At 40.9% G+C, this 24,684-nt stretch overlaps 1 protein-coding gene across 3 annotated transcripts; it reads left to right on the top strand.

The window, feature by feature from the left end:
* Positions 1–501: 501 nt before the first annotated feature.
* Positions 502–23,436, top strand: LOC103292766 (membrane-spanning 4-domains subfamily A member 7-like). 3 transcript variants are annotated; one of them, XM_054725423.1, is made up of 8 exons: positions 502–547; positions 6,102–6,158; positions 8,406–8,562; positions 12,134–12,268; positions 14,194–14,250; positions 16,137–16,343; positions 22,284–22,385; positions 23,125–23,436. In XM_054725423.1, the coding sequence occupies exons 2-8, from the start codon at positions 6,151–6,153 to the stop codon at positions 23,212–23,214; spliced, it is 756 nt and encodes a 251-aa protein (XP_054581398.1). In that variant the 5' UTR covers positions 502–547; positions 6,102–6,150; the 3' UTR covers positions 23,215–23,436. The 3 variants fall into 3 exon arrangements, with proteins under 3 accessions (XP_054581398.1, XP_008147247.3, XP_054581399.1); XM_008149025.3 differs by lacking the exon at positions 502–547 and having other exon boundaries at positions 5,993–6,158; XM_054725424.1 differs by lacking the exons at positions 502–547; positions 22,284–22,385 and having other exon boundaries at positions 5,993–6,158.
* The last annotated feature ends 1,248 nt before the right edge of the window (positions 23,437–24,684 follow it).

Raw genomic sequence — 24,684 nt, 5'->3', positions numbered from 1 at the left:
ATAGAGGCTAGAATTGGTACCTAGGTTGCAAAGTTTTTGCCTCATCTCATAGAAATTATATTCAAGTTTTTAGGGAAAAAAATTATTTTTATAACTGTAAAATGAGGTCCAAATGTGTTAACTGCTAATTTTTCAGAAGAAGGTGTTCTATTAATAAGTAAATTATATCTGCTCAATTATATGCATAGATGCCTTAGAATCTTTGTTACATAAGTCCTCTCCCTTCCTGCCCCCTCCTTATTGATCTCTTCCATCATGCCCCCATCCCCCATCCCCCACTCAGGTCCTCCTCACCCCATTGTCTGTGCCCATGGGTTATGCATATATGCATACAAGTTCATTTGTAGATCTCTTCCCACCCACCCTCCTTTGCCTTCCCTCTGAGGTTCAACAGTCTGTTCCATGATTCTAAGTCTCTGGATCTATTTTTTCATCAGTTTATTTTGTTCATTAGATTTCACATATGAGTGAGACCATGTGATACTTACTGACTGGCTTACTTCGCTCAGCATAATACTCTCCAGGCACATCCAAGCTGTTGCAAATGGTAAGAGTTCTTTCTTTTTCACAGTCACATACACTGAGTGGCCAGATTATTATGATCTCTGAACCCATAATAATCTAGCCACTCAGTATATATATATATATATATATATATGTATATATATATATATAGATAGAGAGAGAGAGAGAGAGAGAGAGAGAGAGAGAGGGAGAGAGGGAGGGGGGGCTGGTGCATGAATTCGTGCATGGGTGGGGTCTGGCCAGCCTGACCAGGGGGAGGGGACATGGGCGATTGGCTGGCCTGCCTGCTGGTCGAACTCCTGGTCAAGGAGACAATTTGCATATTAGCCTTTTTAAAAAATATATATATTTTATTGATTTTTTACAGAGAGGAAGGGAGAGGGATAGAGAGTTAGAAACATCGATCAGCTGCCTCCTGCACACCCCCTACTGGGGATGTGCCCACAACCAAGGTACATGCCCTTGACCGGAGTCGAACCTGGGACCTTTCAGTCTGCAGGCCGACGCTCTATCCACTGAGCCAAACTGGTTTCGGCTGCATATTAGCCTTTTATTATATAGGATATACACTGAGTGGCCAGATTATTATGCGTTCAGAGATCATAATAATCTGGCCACTCAGTGTAGTATTCAATTGTGTAAATGTACCACAGTTTTTTATCCGCTCATCTGCTGATGGGCACTTAGGCTGTTTCCAAATCTTAGCTATTATAAATTGCGCTGCTATGAACATAGGGATGCATATATTCTTTCTGATGAATGTTCCAGGTTCATAGGATATATTCCTAGAAGTGGGATCACTGGGTCAAATTGGAGTTTCATTTTTAATTTTTTGAGGAATACTGTTTCCCATAGCAGCTGCCCAGTCTGTATTCCCACCAGCAGTGTTGCGTATAATCTTCTTTGTTCTTACTCACAGACCACCAACAGTAAAACACTTTCACATAAAGGACAGCATGATCAAGTAATATTCAATTATATATATGTACCACAACTTTTTAATTCACTCATCTATTGATGGGCACTTGGGTTGCTTGCATATATTGGCTATTGAAAAATAATGCTGCAATGAACATAGGGGTTGCATATATTCTTTTTTCCCTTATTTATTTTTTAAATTAAATTTTATTGGGGTGACATTGGTCAACATGAACATAGAGGTTTCATGTGTGGATTTCTAAGTTACAAAGTCTGGGTCCCAATATGAGGTGACAGGAGAAGATGTGACTTTGGGTGGTGGGCATATATTCTTTTGAATTAGTGTTTTGGATTTCTTCAGCTATATACCCAGAAGTGGAATTACTGGGTCATAAGGCAGTTTAATTTTTTCAGGAACCTCCATACTGTGGATGCACTCTATCTTATCTATATCTGGAGGAGAGGAAAAAATCTCAGTCACCTCCATTCAAGGTCAGTAGAGAGCTGAGACACACTTCCACTTTCACTAGCTTCACAGTCAGCTTGGGGTGGGAGGATGGGAAATTGGGAAATAGATGAACCCTTGAAGCAATTTTAGTACCACGAGTCATTTGCCAGTCTAAAAAACCAGGATTCTTTGGAAAGGGCTGAGGATATTTCAATCAATGACAGAAGAATGAGGTTAGAGTAAACATAAAAAAATTACACATAGAGACCAGAGATTAATTTAGAGAGAAAGTACATTTTTCAATATAGACGGTGGAAGAAGATATTGCACCAGGAATACAGATTTTCTTGAAATTTTTTACTAGTATATGTCAGACTCTATGCAGGGCATTTTATATAGGACTCACATACATGACTTTATATATGCCTGATTCCTCACAAAAATTCAGAAGTACTTTTTATTATGATTTTATATATGATAAAACTGAACTGATATTCAACTGATTTTTCCACACATTCCTTCTGAGACTCAGTAGAGACATGAGAGAAGCCCAAATGACCAAGATTCTTCCTTGGCAATTTGTTCAAAGCGGGTCACAGACCCAGAGGAAGTTCTGGATCATGACCGTGTTATTTTTTTTTTAAAGCTTTATTGTCCAGATTATTACAATTGTTCCTCTTTTTTCCCCCCATAGCTCCCCTCCACCTGGTTCCCACCCCACCCTCTGCCCTTAACCATCCCCCCATTGTCTTAATCTATAGGTATACGATTTTTGTCCATTCTCTCCCCACACCCCCACACCCCTTTCCCCCCAAGAATTGCAGTCCACTCCCTTTCTATGCCCCTGATTCTATTATATTCACCAGTTTATTCTGTTCATAAGATTTTTTATTCACTTGATTTTTAGATTCACTTGTTGATAGATATGTATTGGTTGTTCATAATTTTTATCTGTACTTTTTTCTTCTTCTTCCTCTTCTTAAAGAATACCTTTCAGCATTTCATATAATACTGTTTTGGTGGTGATAAACTCCTTTAGCTTTTTCTTATCTGTGAAGCTCTTTATCTGACCTTCAATTCTGAATGATAGCTTTGCTGGGTAGAGTAATCTTGGTCGTAGGTTCTTGCTATTCATCACTTTGAATATTTCTTGCCACTCCCATCTGGCTTGCATAGTTTCTGTTGAGAAATCAGCTGACAATTGTATGGGTGCTCCCTTGTAGTAACTAACTGTTTTTTTCTTGCTGCTTTTAATATTCTCTCTTTGTCTTTTGCTCTTGGCATTTTAATTATGATGTGTCTTGGTGTGGTTCTCTTTGGATTCCTCTTGTTTGGGGTTCTCTGTGCTTCCTGGACTTATAAGTTTATTTATTTCACCAGGTGGGGGAAGTTTTCTGTCATTATTTCTTCAAATAGGATTTCAATATTTTGCTCTCTCTCTTCTTCTGGCACCCCCATAATTTGGATGTTTGTATGCTTGAAGTTGTCCCAGAGGCTCCTTACACTATCTTCATATTTTTGGATTCTTTTTGCTTTTTGCTTTTCTGGTTGGATGTGTTTGGCTTCTTCGTATTTCAAATCTTTGACTTGATTCTTGCAATCCTCTAGTCTGCTGTTGGATCTCTGTATATCATTTTTTATTTCAGTCAGTGTATGCTTAATTTCTAGTTGGTCCTTTTTCATATCCTCGAGGGTCTCACTAAATTTATTGGCAGTTTCTAGAAAACTCTTGAAGAACCTTATAACCATGATTTTGAGCTCTATATCCAGTAGTTTGCTTTCCTCCATTTCTTTCATTTGTGACCTGTTTCTTTGTCTCCACATTTTGGCTGCTTCCCTGAGTTGATAGAGTGGCTTTGTGTGCTAGGTGTCCTATATGGTTTAAAGGGTCAGCCTCCCAGTTACCTGAGTTGGACACTCTTGGTGCAGCCCTTTGTGGACTGTTTGCACAGTCTTATTGTAGTTAAGCCTTTATTGTTGTTGGCATCACTGGGAGGAATTGACCTCCAGGCCAATTGGCTGTGAGGCTCAGCTATGTCTACGATGGGAGAACTTCTGTGCTGGAGACAACCTTATGAGGCAAGACTTGCTTCAGTGGGGCTTTGGTGCTCACTGAGTCTTCCCCCTGAGTGTGTCCCTTGTGGATCTGAGGAGTTGTAATCTGGATGGTCCTACTCTGACCCCTGGGTACACTGGCTCTTGGATCTCCAAGGAGGTGCTAATTTAGCCTCTGCCTGAGGCCACCAGGCAGGAGCTATGGAGAGATCTGCAGATTCTTCTTCTTTGTTTGGGTTTTGGAGGTGCCGAGATAAGGCCCAGCTGTGAAGCAATGCAAGCTTCTGTGGGGCCTTGGGCCTTCTTTTGGATGTTCTGGGTCTCACCGACTCAGTTGCAGTTTGTTAGGTAAGTTTAGATTTCAAAGGACCTGGCCATTCATATGCAAAAGCCTCTGCACACCGTTTGGATGGGGTGGAGTCTCAGGGCGGAGCAAACAGCAATGGCTTCCTGTCAGCCCTGCCCTAAGAGGCCCCTGGGTCTCAGTGTCCCTTGGTAATCGCTGCAAGCACTTCTGAGAGAAAGCTGCCCTTGAGTCCCGCCCGCTGCCAGACAGTCCAGTTTCTGCCCATATGAGTCTGGGTTCCCAGAGTCTCACTTGGAACTGGAGTTCAGAGCAGTTGGGAGCTTTTGTCTCCCTCTCGCTTGAAAAAGACAGCCACGTGCTCAGATACCAGTCCTCTCCACATGCACGTGCCTCCATACCTCTGCCTTTATTTCTGCAGCTCCTCTAAGTCTCAGTGTGCTTTTCTCTTCTCTTCTAGTTGTAGAATTTCCACTTAGCCAGCCTTCCTGTGGCTCTGGATGATGTCCATTTTGCCTTTTAGTTGTAGTTTTGAAGTTGTTGTGCGAGGCAGCAATTTCAGGTATTTACCTATGCCGCCATCTTGGTTTCTCCTGGTGTTCTTAAATTAAGATGATGTTTGTCATGGGGATGGAGATGACAAAATGATAGACTGTTGCTGAGGTGTAAGCCTGAGCTCAGCTACCAAGAGACTTGGATCCTTATCCTGCTTTTCCCCCTGACTTGACCTGTGGATCTGTGGTTTGTTCAGCAATATCTAGTCTGTAGACTAAAGAGACGGGATTAAAATTCTCTTCAAGCATTTTGTAAGTTTCTTAAACCCCACTAGCTTAGATTTCCTCCTCTCTTGGGACCAGTCCTTCCAGCCAACAGGAAATTGAGAAGCATGGAGCATGACATGCTGCTAGCTGTTGCTACTGCCACCTTAGCCATGCTCCTCCTCCTGAGCAAAGGCTGTTCTCCCGGCCTCCTTAAAAAGAATGTTAAAATAGAAACAATCTTCCCTCAACAAAAATATGTACTCCCCAGAATATGAACTTGTTTGCAGCCCTGATGGCTCTGCCTCTGATTCCAATCCATTGACATCTTTCCAAAGATGTGCCTGGACTTCGCTGAGTATGAAGTTAGGAAGATATGAAGCCGGAGGCTGAGAATGAAGAGGCACCCAAAAGAAGTACCAACTAGGAAATGAGTCCCCACGGGTTGCTTTCAATTTGCCAAGACCTGGGAAATGGGAAAATAAATTCTCCTAAATTCAAATTAACATTACCATTATCACTAATTATTGAGTGCCTACTTTTCATAAGCTCTTAACATCCTTTCTCTTTATTTTTCCCAACAGCCATATAGTGGCATTATTATTATCCATCCCCATCTAGTAGGTAAGAAAATTCAGGCCAAAAGGAACCAGTTGAATTACCTATAGGCATGCAGGAAACAAATTCTAAATGGGGCCATGCAACTCACTCGCCCTCACAAGCTCTTTCTTGTGTGTTACTTCTAATTTGTGTTGTTTTCCAGACCTTGACATTTAGAAAGAGGAAACTGATGTACTTTTTTTTTTTATGTAGAAACTGTGCATAAGTACAACGAGACTCATATCTTGTGTAATCATAAACATTACTCTGAATGAGGGACAGGAAGTCTCAGAGGTTGGAGAGCAATGCAGCAAAATCTTTGTGGCAGGAACAGCCAGTAGGAAGTTCTGGCTGAGAGCTCCCCAGAAGTGACCTGGCCCACCAACCACAACTCACAGGGCTGGGCTGGAGGAACAGGGAGGCACCTTGGTTTGGATCATAAATTTTGGGGGTGATTATTGCATTGTTGTTGTTTTTTTTTTTTTTTTAACAGAGAGCCAGGAATTAAGATTCTCACCTTGTCTCTGCTGCTGACCACCTGCATGAATTGGTGAGTTGATTTCCCGCTCTGGGCCTCAGTTTACTCTCTTTCCAAATAAGAGAACTGGGTGAAACCATCCTTAAACTTCCTTCACGCTTTAAAGTTGTGATTTTCTACAATTCTCTGCATTTTATACTCTCAACAAATACTGTGCAGTTAGATTGAATCCTGCATTAGGATCCCATTGTTCCATTTTAATTTTGTATTAGAGAAAATTGCTGTGTGCAGAGAAGTTGTTCTCCAAGCTATGATTTATTTGCCTTCAAAGTGGGGATTTTTAGAACTGTCTTGGAAAGTTGGGGGCTACCTCAAGTTTGTATCCATGTGGTGAATGTGGGAGGACAAAGGATCCTTCACAGACTGTAGAGTTTGGAGATGATGGCATCAATATAGAGATTCCTTGTGAAACCATCCCCACGACTGAACTCCACAATTTTTCCATCTTCCCAAACCAAAACTCCATGCCCATTAAATAGTAACACCATGTTGTTCTCTCTTCTCAGCCCCTGGTAACCATCATGCTATATTTTTTAAAAATTAAATTTATTGGGGCAACATTGATTAATAAAATTTTATAGGTTTCAAGTATACAATTCTATGATACATTGTCTGTATATTGCATTGTGTGCCCACCACACAAAGTCAAATCTTCTGTCATCATATATTTGACCCCTTTCCCTTTACTACCCTTCGACCCTCCTTCCCTCTGGTCACCCCATTCTGTTGTCTGTGAGTTTTTTTTCTTGTTTGTTCATTTGTTGCTTTCAGTTTTATATGTCTCTATGAATTTAAGTACTCTGGGTGCCTCACAGAAGTATAATCATACAATATTTGTCCTTCTATTACTGGCTTACTAGTATTTCAGTTAGCATATTGTATTCAAGGTTCATTCAAGTTGTAGCATGTGTCAGAATTTGCCACTTGGCTTTTAAATTTAGGATGGGTAATATCTATATGTATTAGTGTCAATGATGTCCACACAATAATGTTGAGTGTAATGGTTAGAATGATTCTGTTTAGGTAGAATTATGAATGTGTATAAACATATATAAAGGAAGAGGAGGCAAAATGAGAAAGGACAAAAAGAAAATGTAAAGGATACATATAAAATAGTAGTCAGTAGGTGATAGTTAAGATTTAAGGAATTTTTTTTTCTTTTTCAAACCTTATTCCTCTTTTGATTGCATTTGCTATGTTACACTCTATTTAAAACAAAACAGACAAAATGTAATAAAAGAAAATGAATTTACATGGTATCTGAGAGGGCGGTAAGCTAGAGGCTACCAACTAGGCCCCAGGTTCTAGCTTCAGGCTCAGAATTAGCACATTTGTAGTCTTTGGGCATGAGAACTGAAATCTGCAGAGAGGAATTCAGGAGTATAGAGACTTAAAAAAATCCTTAAGTTGGGGTAAGTCTTCGATTTCTTTTTTCCTGATTTTCTTTTTTTATTGCAGTAAAATACTTAACATAAGATTTATTCTCTTGACAGCTTTTTAAATGCACCATGTAGCATTGCTATCTATAAGCACAGTGTTGTACAGCAGACCTCTAGAATTGATCTTGCACATTTGAAACTTTATACATGTTGTACAGCAGCTCCCCATTTCCTCCTCCCCCAGATCCTGGCAAGCACCATTCTAGTCTTTGCTTCTATGAGTTTGACTATTTACCATACCTTATGTAAGTTAAATCATGTCCTCCCGTGACTGGTTTATTTTACTTAGCACAATGTCCTCAAGGTCAGCTTTTAAAATAAGAAGGAAATCTTGCAATACATGACAATATGGATGCAGCTTGAAAGACTGGTTATTAAGATTAGAAAAAGGGAACTACATGCATATTTGGTCTATTAAACCACAAAAGCAAGGAAGAAGCCAAGTTGCCAGAATATGGGAACAATTCTGGAACTACAGACCATCAACTCAAATTCCCTTAAGGTCAGAAAGAGTGAAATGGATACACTCAAGGCTGCAAAGCAAGTTGTATATAAATTGTCTGCCTCTCAGTTGGGGAGACCTACAAATGTTTACAGTTTTCACCAGGGACATTCTTTCTGTCCTCAATGGATGGACTGTATCAAGCATGCTAACTTTTCAATGCTTCCCTTGCTTCCCATATTCAGTTATGCTCCTGAAGGACAGATCACCTCTTGGACAATGAAAAAAAATTTTAAGTTCCTACAAAGTCTGATCTGTGGGAGTTTCACATCATTAAGTCAGACCTTGGGTCCTAACTGAGCTCATTGCCTCTTCCAGCATCTTTAGCATCATGCTGTCACAGTCCAAGACCAAGGAAGCCTTTGACTCCACTCTGAAGGACATAATTATCCCCCAAAGAGAGAAACCTGGACACATTTACCAAAAAGAAGATACACTGCAGAATGATCTTCAAAAAGAAACCACAGTTGTTGGAGTAAGTCCACCTCATTATAAGGAGAACACTAGGGATATATTGTGAATGTTTCCCGACTACAGATCTACAATGGATCTGGGAGAGTCATTTATTTTTCTGTGTGACTCCAGGCTAATTGGGCCATGAAATGGGACTTTATGGGAAGACTGTGTCCTCCCCAGACTTTTCTTTAAATCAACAAAAACCACTGGGTCTTTTCTACTTGTAGTCTACACAATGAAGTATCTTATAAATTGGCTTTAATATAGTGGAGATATTGATTTAACTGTATATTTTACTCAATATGATTAGATTAGGTCATCTTAGTTTGAGCTCATTTCTTACACATTTTAAGGTGAGACGATCTGAACTAATCTCACCATACATTTTCTCCCTGTTTATCTGAGTAACTATAAGACACCCCAGTGTCCTAGATTCTCATCCTTCACATTCAGGACTTTAATTCCCACAAGGTTCTGAATACCCCTTTTAAGACCCAATTCCTACTCATTCCAGCTTTGGAGCCCTGCCCAGTTGTGGCCTCTGGAATTCAGGGTCAGTTAATTGCATAGTCCTCTTTATTCCCCCAGTTGTGCTTTTTTCCCCTCTCAAAGGCCTCTTCATCTTTGTGCAAACAGAAATCTAGCCCCGAAGGAATGGTTTTCACTCCAACCCTTACTTCCAGGCATGGAAGTGAACTCAGTGCCTTCTTAGCTTCTCATGGATGCTTCCAGATCAATCTTTCCTTCTCATCTATACTCCTACTTTAGAATCTCATGTCAGTACCCTATTGTCTGTGTCCATGGGTTATGAATATATGCATTTAAGGTCTTTGGTTGATTACTTCCCACCCACCCACCCACCCTCCCCCACCTTTCCTCTGAGATGACATTGGTTTAATTCTAACTCTGCCCATTTTTCTACTCTATAACTGAATTCACTAACCTTAGTTACACACACACTTTCTGGTTTATGACCATAACCTCAAATGGACTAAAAAATCTGCCTAAAAGTACCTATTTATTTCATCCATTCACTTTCTTATTATCCCAGAAAACTATTTTATACATTTCCTCCTTCAAATCTCATAAGTTTCTTCCATCTTCATTTATTACTTTGTTTCCTGTAATACTAAAATATTGAGGCAATCTGGATAGAATGTCCATAAGCTGCTATTCATCTACAATTACCCATGTCTATGTCCATACATTCTTTCTCCTCACTCCAGCTACTAAGAATAAAATATCTGTCCAGCCAGTTTGGCTCTGTGGTTGAACATCGACCTATGAACCGGAAGGTCACACACAGTCAATTCCCTATCAGGGCATATGCCGGGTTGTGGGCTTGATCCCCAGTAGAGGGCATGCAGGAGGCAGCCAATTAATGATTCTCTCTCTTTATTGATGTTTCTATCTCTCTCTCCCTCTCCCTTACTCTCTGAAATCAATAAAAATATATTTTTAAAAAGAATAAAATGTTTATCTAATTAATGACAATCCTCCCTGCAAATTTTTAAATCAAGTTCATAAGCTCAGAATCTTACTCCTATCTTTCCCGTCTTGAAAACAAAAAAAGCAAAATCAAATACTTTTAAGTTCATATTCTCCAGCTAATGCCCCATTCATTACTTGCCTTCCCAGCAACTGTCCTCTAAAAGGTAGGAAGTCAATGTCACCAATTACTCTTTTTAAAATTTTTTTATTGATTTCAGAGAGGAAGGGAGAGGAGAGAGAGATAGAAACATCAATGGTGAGAGAGAATCATTGATCAGCTGCCTCCTGCATGGCCCTTACTGGGGACTGAGTCCGCAACCCGGGCATGTGCCCTTGACTGGAATCGATGTGCCCTTGACCAGAATTGAACCCAGGACCTTTCAGTCCGCAGGCCAACACTCTATCCATTGAGCCAAACCGGCTAGGGCTCTCCAGTTACTCTTGAATCACATCCAATGGTATTTGCCTCCTTTGCTCCACATTACTAATCCAATTTTCAAGACTCTGTTGTTAACTTTATTGAGTTAATGAAAGTGTTTGATGCAGTTGACCACTCTTCTACTTGAAACATTTCATTCACTTGGCTTCTTGGACATCACATTCTTCTGTTTTCTTCTCTTTCCTCCTTGGCTGTTCTCTTTATGCTCTTTTATCGTTTTTATGAATTTCCCTGATCCTAAATTTGGAGTGCTCTATAGCTCAGTCCTTGCTTCTATTCATTTTCTGTATCTGCTGCAATGGCAACCACATCCAGTAATACGACTTTAAATATTATCTCTAATATGACTTGGGGAAATAAAACGATATCCTTTGCCTGGATCTCTGTTATAAACTTAAGACTCATACATACAAATGCTTCGGTACATCTCCACTTGGATATCCACTAAACATCTCTCATTTATCCTGCATAAGACTGAAATCCTGATACTCCTCCCCAAACCCACACCTCATACAATATTTTCCATCTCAGATCAATGTCGATGCCATAATTTCAGAAGCTCAAGCCAAAACACTTGGAGGCAACTATTATTCCTTTCTTAAAATTTTTTTAAAAATTGATTTCAGAGAGGAAGGGAGAAAGAGAGATAGAAACATCAATAACGAGAGAGAATCATTAATTGGCTGCCTCCTGCATGCCCCCTACTGGGGATCAAGCCTGCAACCCATGCATGACAGGGAATTGAACCATGGCCTCCTGGTTCATAGGTCAATGTTCAACCACTGAGCCATACCAGCGGAGCTCATTCTTCTCTTTCATAATCCACATTCAAACTTTCAGCAAATCCTACAGGTTTAATCTTCATAGTACATCTAGAATACAACTACTTCTTGCTATCTCGAAATCATTTGGTCTGGCCCTGCCAAGGCATCAGGGGTGACCTAATTAGATGTTTGGCCAAATATAGCAGGCTAATTTTTAAGTTGATAATTTTGTATGGCCCTAGAATGATGTTGTAAATATCTAAATAGTCCTTGGCAGAAAAATGATTCCTCACCCCTGAGTCTTGGCCATGTGTGTTGTTTTGTACAAGCTATTTTAACTTCTGGTATCTCATTTTTTCTTATCTGTAATAGCCAGAATGTAGAGAGTGTTCAGCAAACCCATTATTATCATCATGGGTTTCATAAAAATAGCAATGATTATTAAAATCCAATGATAAAAAAGATAAGATGAATAACAGCACTAAAGAATTCCTGCTCTATTTTATTTCCATTGAAATTGACCCCTTTATTAGCACTCCCTTGGTAAGTTTGCTTTCTATATCCATGTAACTGGACTGCTGTCTAGAAAAAATTTTCTCCATCTACTTTTCCCAGAACCATACAAATTTGTCAACATTTTCAAAATAAAGTAAAAAAATGTGCATATAATTATTCCCTGATTTGCTAGTTTAATAATCCTATCAGAAAACAAGAAAATGTTAGTAACATATGAATTTCTCTTAGAGAATGCTTATTAGCTCCTTCTAGCACATTTTTCCTTTTTAATATGACACATTGTAACATGTTAATATTCTTTATAATTCACAATGTGCATTCAAATGCCACTTTTACCTATTTAAAGTGTATTCTAGTATTTTTCCTCTTGTCTCTTATAGAGTATCCATATCCTGTGTTGCCTGATGATTTCAAGTTTCGGGGCTATTTTGGTTTCTTCTCCCTACTCTTCCCACCTCAAGCCAGCAGTTTCCGCCATGTTGATGTCCGGGTACCCATTTGTAGGAGCTTTGTGTGTGAGTAGAATGGGGTATCCAAGGGGAGATATGCTTTATAAATGCTAACAGCATGCTAAGTCATGGAGTAACTCCGTTCTGAGAAGTGGGGAGAGAGGAGAAAAAGGCTAAGACCTCCAAATTTCCTTCTGTTATCATCCCACATCATGTCTCTGCAATTCAGGAAGAGCAGAGAGAGGCTTAACAGTAAGAATCTCAGGGAGTGAATGGATGAGACAGAAGGCAAGAAGATAATGCAGTGGACATACCAGCATTTCTAACCTGGCTTTACAGTATGCCTCTGGAAAAGTAGAACATTTTTTGCATCCTTCTTTGGGCCTTCAATGAAGCCATTGGATTACCTTCAGTTTAAGAATAGTCCACCTGTCAGATAGAGTGAAAAGGTCATTTTTACAATAAAATGACCACCACTGGGAGATGCCACAGGTTTACAGAGAAGTAAACCATCAATGGTAAAATTCATGCAAGGCAGGGTACTCTTGTTATAAGTTCAAAGGCAATCCTGAACACTTGGAAACCTTGGTTGCTGCCTTGCATCTAATGACTCATGAAGAAAGGACCTTCTTTTAGACACTAGTCATACCTCCCACACACGCTTCTTTTCTATGTAGTATCCTGTACAGAGGAGGAAAAAAGTACACATTCTGGGCAAATGAATTTTATCAAGGCATCACTCCTGTATGGATACAGCCCTTGTGTGGACACAAATCATGCAGTGATGTAAGAAGGCCCTGCTCCTGCCCCAAAAGCATAATTTGCCCTTGACTTTTTCTATTTAACCAGTAGTTGTGTCTTTCACATTAGAATTAATTTATTCTGGATCCTCTTTGTGACAACCAAATCTCTAAGCCACAGCTTAACCAACATTTTAGCTTCTCAGAATACCCTTTTTCCACCAATTGGATCCTTAACACCACTGGAGTCAAATATTGACTTCTGGGGCTTCGATGAAAGACTCTTCACATCTGACCCTGTACTTTCCATTTTCCTTGACTCCCAGTCTAACTCAGGCCACCTACACCAATGGCTTGAAGCCCATTTGCTTCTGCATCTTGAACCACCAAATGCTTCTGTTGGCTGCTCCCATCTTTCCCTTTAAGTTATTGGTCATTCTCAATCTCCTTTCTTTCAACCATGTAATTTTTTAATGTACAATGAGATTTATTATGGAATTATTTTAGATAGTGAAACATTGCAAACAATAAAATGTCCAACAATAAGAGATGCACTAAATAAATTATACATCAGCCATATGATTAAATACCTTGCAGCCACTACAAATAAGGCTTTAAAGGAATAACTATTTAGTGAGAAAAGGCTAACAAGATGATTGTTAATTGAAGAAAAACTCCCACATAAAACAAAACTCTATTTACAATTAAATCCAAGGAAGAAAATCCATACCCATAAACTGTATTTACAGTCAAATTCTGTGATTAAAAAATGGGGTTCTAACAATAAATATAAATAATTAAGAATCCCCCCAACCTATTAAAAAGTTGATTCTAAGTGGGGAGTTTCCTAATGCTTCCATCTCATATCAAGTGCTTTGCAGATACAGCTTCTAGAAGAGTCTGGCCTGTTGCAACAACTAGATATCCCTAGACCTCTGCTGTATGGAGATTTCTAGATCAGACACTAGGCCTGGGTTAGTAGCCAACCTTGTAATTTATAACTCTCCTCCCTCCAGGCTTCCTTAGCTCATATTGATTTTCACTAACATGACTCCAGTTCTTGCACATCTGCCGATTCTTCAAAGTCAATGGTAAACATCCTGAGGGCAGAAATCAGACCTCTCTATCAATATGGACCTACACTATTCATACAGTGTCATCTCCCTGAAAGTTTTAGATTACTTATTGATTGAGTGATTGATACATTTCTACAACACAACTGAACTGATTATTTCTCTCTTTTCTGAGCAGTTTGCCATTACTGGAATCCTTTCCATTATCTCTGGGAAAAAATCAACTAAGCCCCTTGTAAGTATAAAAGGAACTTCAGAGTTAATTCTTCCAGTTCAAAATTTCCATTTGACTATTTAGGGCAGGCATCCTCAAGCTACGGCCCGTGGGCCACATGCGGGTGTTTTTGTCGTTTTTTTTTTTTTACTTCAAAATAAGATATGTGCAGTGTACATAGGAATTTGTTCATAGTTTCTTTTAAACTATAGTCCGCCCTCCAACGGTCTGAGGGACAGTGAACTGGCCCCCTGTTTAAAAAGTTTGAGGACCCCTGATTTAGGGAAACAAGGCTCAGAGCAAGTGAGGGAGCCCAAGTTCTCCCCACTGGTCCACTGGCTGATCTAGGAGTAAAGCCCAAATTCCTCGCCTTCATACCAGTATTCTTTCCCCTACATAATGGAGCTCCAAACAGTGGAAATTTTTACATATACTAAGGATCCTTTAAAACTTACCTTGGCTGCCCTGGATATGGTAGATGACCATCCCAGCTAGATCCTAATGTTTTTTTCTAAAAAAAAATCTATCCAATAATGTGTCAATTTCCCTAAATGGCATGGGCAGAGGCAGAGGTGTGTGGGCTTAGATCTTTTCTGGCTATCTCATTTACTTCTTCAAGAACAAGGAATTATCAGACTGTAGTCACTCTCCTGACAAAGGTCAGGAGTTGGGAGGCAGGGGGTGGAAGTAGCTGAGATCTTTGATCTTCTCCATAGTAACCTTTCCCTTTCCCCTGACATATGCCCACAAAGATGACTTGAGAAAAGCCATAACCTGACTCAGGTAGATCCAAGGTCTGGTTAGCTATGGATGAGAAAACATAAGATGTACTATACTGGTATATGCTCCTGATGCTTGAAACTAGAGTGTGACCCCCCAGAATCAGTGAAGAGGGTATTGAAGAGTTTACAGCATGGATGGAGTCAGAATTCTGGACTTAGAATCAGGAAACCTTTACTCCCATCCCAGCTCAGCCCCCTATCCATCTGTGTGCTTGAAAAAGTTCCTGCCTTCTCTGGACTTCAGTTTTTTTATTTACAAAATGTGAAAGATGAACATGTGGATCTCAGAGGTGGCTTCCCAAGTGCCCTGAATACACTGAAAGGAAAAACTATGCTTGGGATGACCTGACACAATATGGGCTCCACATGTGGGACACAGGATAATATGAGGGCTCTCTGCCCGCATGGCAGCTCCTGGCCAAGGTGCTGCCCATTCACTCTGTTCTTCCTTCAGGGACTCAGAAACTTGAAGCCATATAGCTACTGGGTCAAGGCAGAAGAAGATAGGGCAACCATCCTCCCCAACACACAGTATCCTACAGTGATGCTTAAACAGAAAAGAGCATGCGCTGGGAATCTGGTACATCAGTGTCTTTGCAGAGGAGTCACATCTTGTGAAACCCCTTTCCCCAAAATGTAGACTATGACCCAGGAGTGAGTATGGTGATGAGGTTCTTATAGGCCTGATCCACCTATAGAATATATTCCAACTTCTCTAATTTGCTTTTTCTCTGAAGCTGCTTCTTTATGAAAGAACAAGCCATAGATTGGTCTTCCCAGGAGGGACCAAAGGCCATATTCTAGAAGCTTTTAAAATTATTCTGTTGAGGAGTAAAGGGAGATATTGGCGATACAACTTCTGTTTTCAGTGCTACAAAGTCAAGGAACCTTTCTCCCAAAGCAGGAATTAATCCATAGATTTTTTAATTCAACAAACATTTGCTAATTATATAAGGTGATGGACTAGATAATGAGGATGGATACACAGAGATGAATGAGACACAGTATGTGCCCACTAGGACTATGCAGATTAGAGGGAAGCTTGGTTGTAGTGCAGTGGATGGAGGGAATCAGAGTCATGTGCCATTTCTGTGATGAGATCCCAGTGCAGAATTTCTCTTCCAGGCCATCGGCAGCCTGACCTCTAATGCAGTGAGTTCTGTTGTCGCTGGAGCAGGCCTCTTCCTCCTCATTTACAGCCTGGTAGCCCTGAGAACTGCCTCTCAACTGTGTGACTCAGAAAAGGAACATCTATCCTCCTTGCCTTATTCAAGGTACCCTAATCCAATATACGATGTCAAGGACTGTGTCCTGGATGGTGTCAGTCTCACAGTAAGTACTTTCAGATTGAGTCTCCTGTCATGTGAAATCTCTGTCTCCCTTTTGCATAATCTTGCTTTTTCAGCAATCCCTAGCCCTGTTTGTCTGACTGTCTGAAGACAGACAGAAGAAAATACGGTTGAAAGAGGCCTGTCAGCAGACTGCATAACATGGAGGATACATTGTGCAAAGTCGAAAAAGGAAATCAAGAAGGGATGTGGATAGTCCATTCCTACAGTAGTCTTTCTTAAATTAAAAAAGAAAATCCCATTCTCAGTAGGTTTAACTCTCAAAGTGTTCCCTTTTTTGAACAGGCATTTTTCCCCCTCAGTGAATATCCCAGAAACACCACTCTTTATTTGAATTTCATTTGATTTGAGATACAGGTATCCTATATTAAGTTAGATATGGATTTTGAATCTGAAGCCCAAACATATAATTATTATACTTTGGCCTCATAGGTCTGGCAGAGAGTGAGAGGAGGATGGGAGATGGCTCACCAGTGGATTCGACTTCTAGCAGAAATGCCAACATCTCTGGGCAGCATTTTCTTACCTCCTTTCCCCCAAACTTGATAGTCACCACCTGTTGATGGTGACAATCCTGGATTAGTAAATCCTCTATATACTGGATCAGAGGTTAAAACCATCAACTCTGGCCCTTTATGGAGAAAGATTTCTTCCTTTGTGATTGCTCTCTAAAGGAGCTATAGAGACAAAGACACTGTCTCTCATTATCTGGGATCTACCTGTCTCATGAATCATGGAGAATGCGCGCCAACTTTCTGGACTCACACCCTTATGTGCAGCTATCCATGTGATCCAGAGGCTGTCCAAACTCCCCTTGATCCAGGAGCTTGAGGAAGCAGAAGAGCACAGAAACCCATCTGGTTAGAAACCAGCATGAAGAGCCCAGGAGATATTATAACTGTGGTGCAGGGCAGACGTTAGGCAAAACAATGGGGGTATGAGATTCATCCTCCCCACTGGGAGAGTGGGGGCTGAATTTAATGAAAACTAATCTCAATACATAAAACTGCCTCCCATTCTCACATAACAGGAGTCAAAGAGAACTACGTGCAATATCCGAGGAGTTGCACCTTTGCTGACTAAGCGGATTTAAAAGTTCTTTCTTTATTAACACAAAGATAACCTGGACAAGAGCAACAAATTAAAAAATATTAGTGATACATACCCCTGGTTGGAAGAAGGAAGGAAGGGAGGATGAAAGGAAGAAAGAAATCAAGGAAGAAAAATACCGTAGGTCCCAGAAGCTAAGAAAAATCCTAAAGCCAGGTCACCGAACAAGAGCTGAGACCAGAAAACCATGGAGGTCTGGATAGGAACACAGGTGTTGGAGGCTGGGATCATGGAGTTTTAATGCCCAAGACAGGATTTAAGGCTCCACAGAAAGCAGGGAATGCACATAGAGGGCCCTGCAAGAATGTTAGATGCTGAGATGGAATATTTATGAAAATAAGACAAGGGAAACTCTGCCCAACATACCAAGTAGCTTCAAAAAAATCTGCCATAAGGGTTTCTGGGATGAAATCACCTTACCAAGTCTTTTGCACATATGGTATCCAAAGAAAAAATCCTACATAATATGCAAATTGACCCTCATACCCTCGCATAAGATGGCCACCCCCATGTGGTCAAAGATGGCTGGCAGGGGAGGATAGTTGTGGGTGACCAGGCCAGCAGGGAAGGGCAGTTGCGGGGGGGGACCAGGCCAGCAAGGGGCGACCAGGCTGGCAGGGGAGGGCATTTGGGGGCAACCAGGCCTGCAGGGGAGGGCAGTTGGGGACAACCAGGCCAGAAGGGGAGGGAAGTTGGGGGTGACCAGGCTGACAGGGGAGGGCAGTTGGGGGGGACTGGGCCAGCAGGGGAGGGCAATTAGGGGCAACCAGGCCGGCAGGGAGGGCAGTTGGGGGTGATCAGGGCAGCAGGGGAGGGCAGTTGGGGGAAATTGGGCTGGCAGGGGAGCAGTTAGGCATTGATCAGGCTGGCAGGGGAGTGGATAGGGGATGATCAGGCTGGCAGGCAGGCGAGCAGTTGGGAGTTAGCAGTCCTGGATTGTGAGAGGGATGTCCGACTGCCGGTTTAGGCCCGATCCCACAGGGGCAGTCAGACATCCCCCGAAGGGTCCCAGATTGGAGAGGGTGCAGGCTGGGCTGAGGGACTCCCCCCCACCCCGCCCCAGTGCATGAATTTCATGCACCAGGCCCCTAGTATATATATATATAAAAGAGAAGAGCCTCAGATAAAAGAATTAACTTAAAAACTTCCTGGATCTGTGAAACTCCTAAGATTCTATCAGAATCAAACCTAAAATTAGTCCTAACCAGTTTGGCTCAGTGGATAGCGCATTGGCCTGCAGGCTCGATTGTGGTCAAGGGCATATACCTTCGTTGTGGGCACATCCCCAGTAGGAGGTGTGCAAGAGGCAGCTGATTGATGTTTCCCTCTTGTTGATGTTTCTAACTCTCTATCCCTCTCCCTTCCTCTCTGTAAAAAATCAATAAAATATATTTAAAAAAACAAAACCAAACAACAACCTAAAATTACTATCTAGGGCAAGCATGTCAAACTCGTGGCCTGTAGGGTGCATGCTTCATTTATTTGGCCCATGTTAGCCTTTGAGTTTGACATGCTTGACCTAGGGAGATGTCCACAAACCCAGCTTATGAGTTTTCTACATATCAAAGAATCCCCACCCCCCAATAACACTCACACACTGAAATTATATAGTTGCCCAAGAACAAGAAGTTATATGATAATATAGTAGAAATGAAAATTATAATATTTGGTGTTAAAAGCTTAGCATATCAGTTAAATAGCATAGTCAGCCTGTCCAAAGAATAAACTGCTAAATGAAATGCAGGTCTGATTATGTCACATGAAACACAATACAGTAAGATAAAAATTTGGAAAATATGAATGAGAAATTAAAAGATATGGAGGAGAGAAACCAAGATGGCGGCATAGGTAAGCACCTAAACTGCTGCCTCGCACAACAATTTCAAAACTACAACTAAAAGACAGAACAGACATCATTCAGAACCACAGGAAAGCTGGCTGAGTGGAAATTCTACAACTAGAAGGAAAGAGAAAAGCTCACGGAAAATCAGAGGAGCTGCAAAGGGCTGAGGTATGGAGACACGCATGCAGAGAAGATGGGCAGTTGAGTGCCTGGCTGGTTTTCTCTGGCGGAAGGGGGAAAGAAGCCCCCGACTGCACTGAATCCCAGTTCCAAATACTCTGAACCCCAGTTCTGGGTGGAACCCCGTGGACCCAGGTTCATAAGGGGGGAGTCTGGACTGTCAGGTAGAGAGAAAGGCACAGGGAGACTCGGAGACTAGGGGAAGCCGCGGTGGGCAGGGTTCTGGAGGTGCACGGGCGCGAGTGCTCTCAGAGAAGACTGACTGCAGAGGTTTCCACTAGCTCTCCCTAGCGGAAGGGAGTCGGAAGCTCCTGACTTCACTGAACCCCAGTTCTGGGCGAGCCCCTGGGACCCAGGCTCTTACAGGGGGAACCTGGACTGTCAGGCGGAAACTTAGGGGAGCTGTGGAAGGCAGAGGTCTGGAGGCACGCGTGCAAGGGCAGGGCTGACAGGAAGCCAAGACTGTCTGCTCAGCCCTGAGACTCCGCCCTATCCAAGCTGAGCACGAGGCTTTTGCAATTTTGCAAGTCTGGTCCTATAAGGCTGTCTCCAGCACAGGTCTCCCAAGGTAGACACAGCTGATACTCACAGCCAATTGCCCTTAGGTCAATTCCTCCCAGTGATACAAACAACAATCAAGACTTAACTACAACAAGGCTGTACTCACAGTCCACAAAGGGGTGCACCAAGAGTGTCCACCTCAGGTAACTGGGAGGCCGAGCCACTGGGCCATATAGGAAACCAAGCACACAAAGCTACCCTACCAACTCAGGGAAGCAGCGAAAATGCGGAGACAAAGAAACAGATCACAAATGAAATAAATAGAGGAAAACAAATGACTGGATATAGAATTCAAAACCACGGTTATAAGGTTTTTCAAGAATTTCCTAGAAAAGGCCGATAAATTTAGTGAGACCCTCAAGGATATGAAAAAGGACCAACTAGAAATTAAACATACACTGACTGAAATAAAAAATATTATACAGAGACCCAACAGCAGACTAGAGGAACACAAGAATCAAGTCAAAGATTTGAAATACAAAGAAGCAAAAAACACCCAACCGGAAATGCAAAAAGAAAAAAGAATCCAAAAATTTGAAGATAGTGTAAGGAGCCTCTGGGACAACTTCAAGTGTACCAACATCAGAATTATGGGGGTGCCAGAAGAAGAGAGAGAACAAGATACTCAAAACCTATTTGAAGAAATAATGACTGAAAACTTCCCCCACCTGGTGAAAGAAATAGACTTACAAGTCCAGGAAGCACACAGAACCCCAAACAGAAGGAATCCAAAGAGGACCACACCAAGACACATCATAACTAAAATGCCAAGAGCAAAAGACAAAGAGAGAATATTAAAAGCATCAAGGGAGCACCCACATGATTGTCAGCTGATTTCTCAACAGAAACTATGCAGGCCAGATGGGAGTGGCAAGAAATATTCAAAGTGATGAATAGCAAGAACCTACAACCAAGATTACTCTACCCAGCAAAGCTATCATTCAGAATTGAAGGTCAGATAAAGAGCTTCACAGATAAGAAAACGCTAAAGGAGTTCATCACCACCAAACCAGTATTATATGAAATGCTGAAAGGTATTTTTTAAGAGAGGAAGAAGAAAAAAGTAAAGATAAGAACTATGAACAACAAATACATATCTATCAACAAGTGAACCTAAAAATCAAGTGAATTAAAAATCTTAGGAACAGAATAAACTGGTGAATATAATAGAATCAGGGGCATAGAAAGGGAGTGGACTGATAATTCTCAAGGGGAATGGGGTATGGGGGGTGCAGGAAGAGACTGGACAAAAATCGTACACCTATGGATGAGGACAGTGCGGGGGAGGTAAGGACAAAGGGTTGGGTGGGAACCAGATGGAGAGGAGCTTTGGGGGAGAAAAAGGAGAAACAATTGTAATAATCTGAACAATAAAGATTTATTTAAAAAAAAAGACACGGAGGATACAGTGAAGTGGAAAGGTTCAACACACATCTAATCTGAGCTCCAGTAGGACAGCATGGGAGAGAAAAATATGCCAAGAGACATCACTGAAAATTTGTCAGAATTTAAAAGAGACATCACTGAAAATTTGTCAGGCTGAAGGAATGCACTGAGACTGATGATGCATAAATGAAAACAGATATACTCCTGAAAACACCATGATAATAAAACTCAGCAAAGGAAGTAATAAAAGCCACCATGGATAAATGAAGGATTACTCTTATTTCAGAATGTGGGACACCAAGGTTCTGAGATGAAAGTTCTTATTTTATTGTAATTTATTTATTTTCTTTATTGTTGACAGTATTACAGATGTCCCCATTTTCTCCGCCTTTGCCCACCTCCATCCAGCCCCCTCCTCATTTTCTTCTGGCCATCACCACACTGTTGTCTGTGTCTATGGGTTATGCATATTTGTTCTTTGACTAACCCCTGCACCTTCTTTCATCCAGTCTCCCAACTCCTCTCCCCACTGACAGCTGTCAATCTCTATTTTGTTTGTCAGTTTTTTTAATCTATTAGATTCCACATATAAGTGAGATCACATGGTGTTTGTCTTTCTCTGACTGGCTTATTTCATTTGGCATAATATTCTGTGAGATGAAACTGTTGCTGCTTATTTCCCTTTTTCTGTTAAGAGATCCAAAAGAGAAAGCAGAAGAGAGAATTAAACAATTTTCTCTGTCTCTTGTTCTCTCCACTACTAGAGCCTTCATCCCCCAGTTTCCGCTCAGTCAGGCACAAAGGCTGGCTTATGGCACCAACCATCCCTGTTCTGATTTGCAGGGTGTGCTGGTGGTGATGCTTATCTTTTCTGTGCTGGAGCTCTTACTAGCTGCATATGCTTCTGTCTTTTGGTGGAAACAGGTCTACTCCAGCAACTCTGGGGTGAGTACTCTGACATGTCACATGATGCCTGCTGGGTCCCAAGCTTTGAGTTATGATGATCAGGTCACTGGGTATAGGTGGAAGGTGACTTTTATAGTGAGAAAAGAGTTCAATTAAAGGGCTCCTTCATGATGACACGCTGGTCATCAAAGATCAGCTGGTGCCTATTGTGTAGCAAACCAGTTAGAGAATTACTTATGATGAAGCTAGAATCACCTGACCCAGTTCCTTATTAAAGAACCAAGGCTTGGATAAGTCACATGGAGAATGAATGATACGGACTAATGAGCTGAGACTGAGAACTTGCATCTCCTCACTCTTGTCACAGACAGCCACCTGCCTCTCTAGCCCAGTTCCCTTGTGAATGTGATGAGATTTACTAGGACATCTCTGTTCCACTCATGCTTTCCTGTGTTCTTCCTTACTTCTTTTTAGGTCTTGACATTATAATTTTAAATTTAAATGGGGCCCAAATCTTTGAGAGCTGTAAACAAGAGAGAAATATTTAAGAGGATTGAACAAATTATGATTCAATTATTATCTTATCAGAAAATGACAACATAATTAGCAGATTGAAGAATGGCATTTGTTTGAACTAATATTGATGCAATTATATATTATAGAAAAGTTGGGAGAGCTAGTACTCTGCAACATTTGGGGGGAATGCATTATAAATATGTATTTGAAAGGTCTCCAAAATCAGAGTTTTAAAACTATTAACAATTTTGATCTTTCCTAGAGTTCATTTTCCTTGCCTCAGTCACAAGATCATATCAAACATGTCAAAGACTTCTTCAAGGGTATGGCAATGAGTAACTGTTGGCTGTAGAGGAAAAAGGAAGGAGAAACGCAGTGCTCATGGCAAAGTGTGATTAGACTTCCCTGAAATTTCAGCTACTTTAGACGCTGGAAGAACCTTTTTAAAAAATAGCTTTTGTTTTGTATTTTGTCCATATGAGTAATTTTATTGCTCTTAGGAATAATTTCCCCAGAGCTCAGGTCAGTAAAATTTTATTAGCCTGTCTTCTGAAATGGCCATAAAATGTATAAACTTAAAAAATATATCTTTATTGATTTCAGAGAGGAAGGGAGAGGGAGAGAGAGGTAGAAACATCAATGATGGGAGAGAATAATTGATTGGCTGCCTCCTGCACATCCCCTACTGGGAATCAAGCCTGCAACCCAGGCATGTGCCCTTGACTAGGGGCTCTTCAGTCCGCAGACTGATGCTCTATCCACTGAGCCAAAACAGCTAGGGCTATATAAACTTTTTTTGGTAAACTAAACAGAAAGTGATTTTCTATCCATAAATAGCAAGAGAAAATTTGCTGTTTCGTGCTAGTGTGAATTGGCTAAGTCACGTGTCTGCAGGCTCTGTTTCTGTATTATTTTCACATGCATATTGCTTAAATAATAGATATTAGGATTGCAAGAACATTTTAATTGAAAATACTTAAAAATATATGGCTGTATTTCTGTTAATTGAATGGATTACATTCCTCTCCATTAAATATAGCTCAATGTTCTGTCTCAATGGCTTTATTCTTAAATGTCTGGATTCAAAGATTATAATTTATCACAATCTAATGCTTTCTCCCATCTAAGTTCTGGACCGAATAATAAATTAGACATATAGAAATAATATCAACTTCATTATTGTATTGGAGTAAACAACATGGCTGACCTAATAAAGAGATTCCTAATATTGCTCCTGAGTCTAGGTCTTGGTTCCTGTCCCAGAGGGGACTATGCAGCAGATGTGCACATGTATATTTTCCAAATGACATGTACGAAAATGGTCATAGAAGTCATACAGATAATAGCCCCCAAAGGCAAACATCCAACTAAACAGTAGAAGAAACAAATGAAAACTGTGGTATATTTAGGCAATGGCGTAGTAGATAGTACTGTGAGTGAACAAAGTACAATTCATGCAGCCACACTGATAAGTCCACAAAATAATGTTCAGGGGAACAAAAGCTACATATGAGAATATATACTGTATAATTCCATTTTTATAAAATAAAGTTTGAACACAAACGAAACTAAAATAGAGTGTTAGAATCAGGAGCATGGTCACCTTTGGGGGCAATAATTGGAAGGGGACCCAGAAGGCCTATTGTTCCTACAAATGGTCTTTTTTCCTTTATCTGGATGCTGGTGCTATGCATATATGATGTGTTCTCTTGTTTCTGTATTGCAATGGAATAAAAACATTTTTAAACACTTACTTTTGACCTCTTGTGCTTGTCTAGTTATTGAGCCATCCCTCACTTCTCCATAGTCAAATTCCTTTAAA

Source organism: Eptesicus fuscus, chromosome 13, assembly GCF_027574615.1.
Source record: "Eptesicus fuscus isolate TK198812 chromosome 13, DD_ASM_mEF_20220401, whole genome shotgun sequence".
NCBI lineage: Eukaryota > Metazoa > Chordata > Mammalia > Chiroptera > Vespertilionidae > Eptesicus > Eptesicus fuscus.
This window is presented reverse-complemented; position numbering and strand designations above follow the sequence as displayed.

What these genes read in the sequence shown, in the direction of transcription:
- LOC103292766 (XM_054725423.1), top strand. An exon ending in AAGAAACCACAGTTGTTGGA is followed by an intron (nt 8,563 to 12,133) that starts GTAAGTCCACCT and finishes TGTCTCTTATAG; the next exon opens with AGTATCCATATCCTGTGTTG. An exon ending in TGGATGGTGTCAGTCTCACA is followed by an intron (nt 16,344 to 22,283) that starts GTAAGTACTTTC and finishes TCTGATTTGCAG; the next exon opens with GGTGTGCTGGTGGTGATGCT.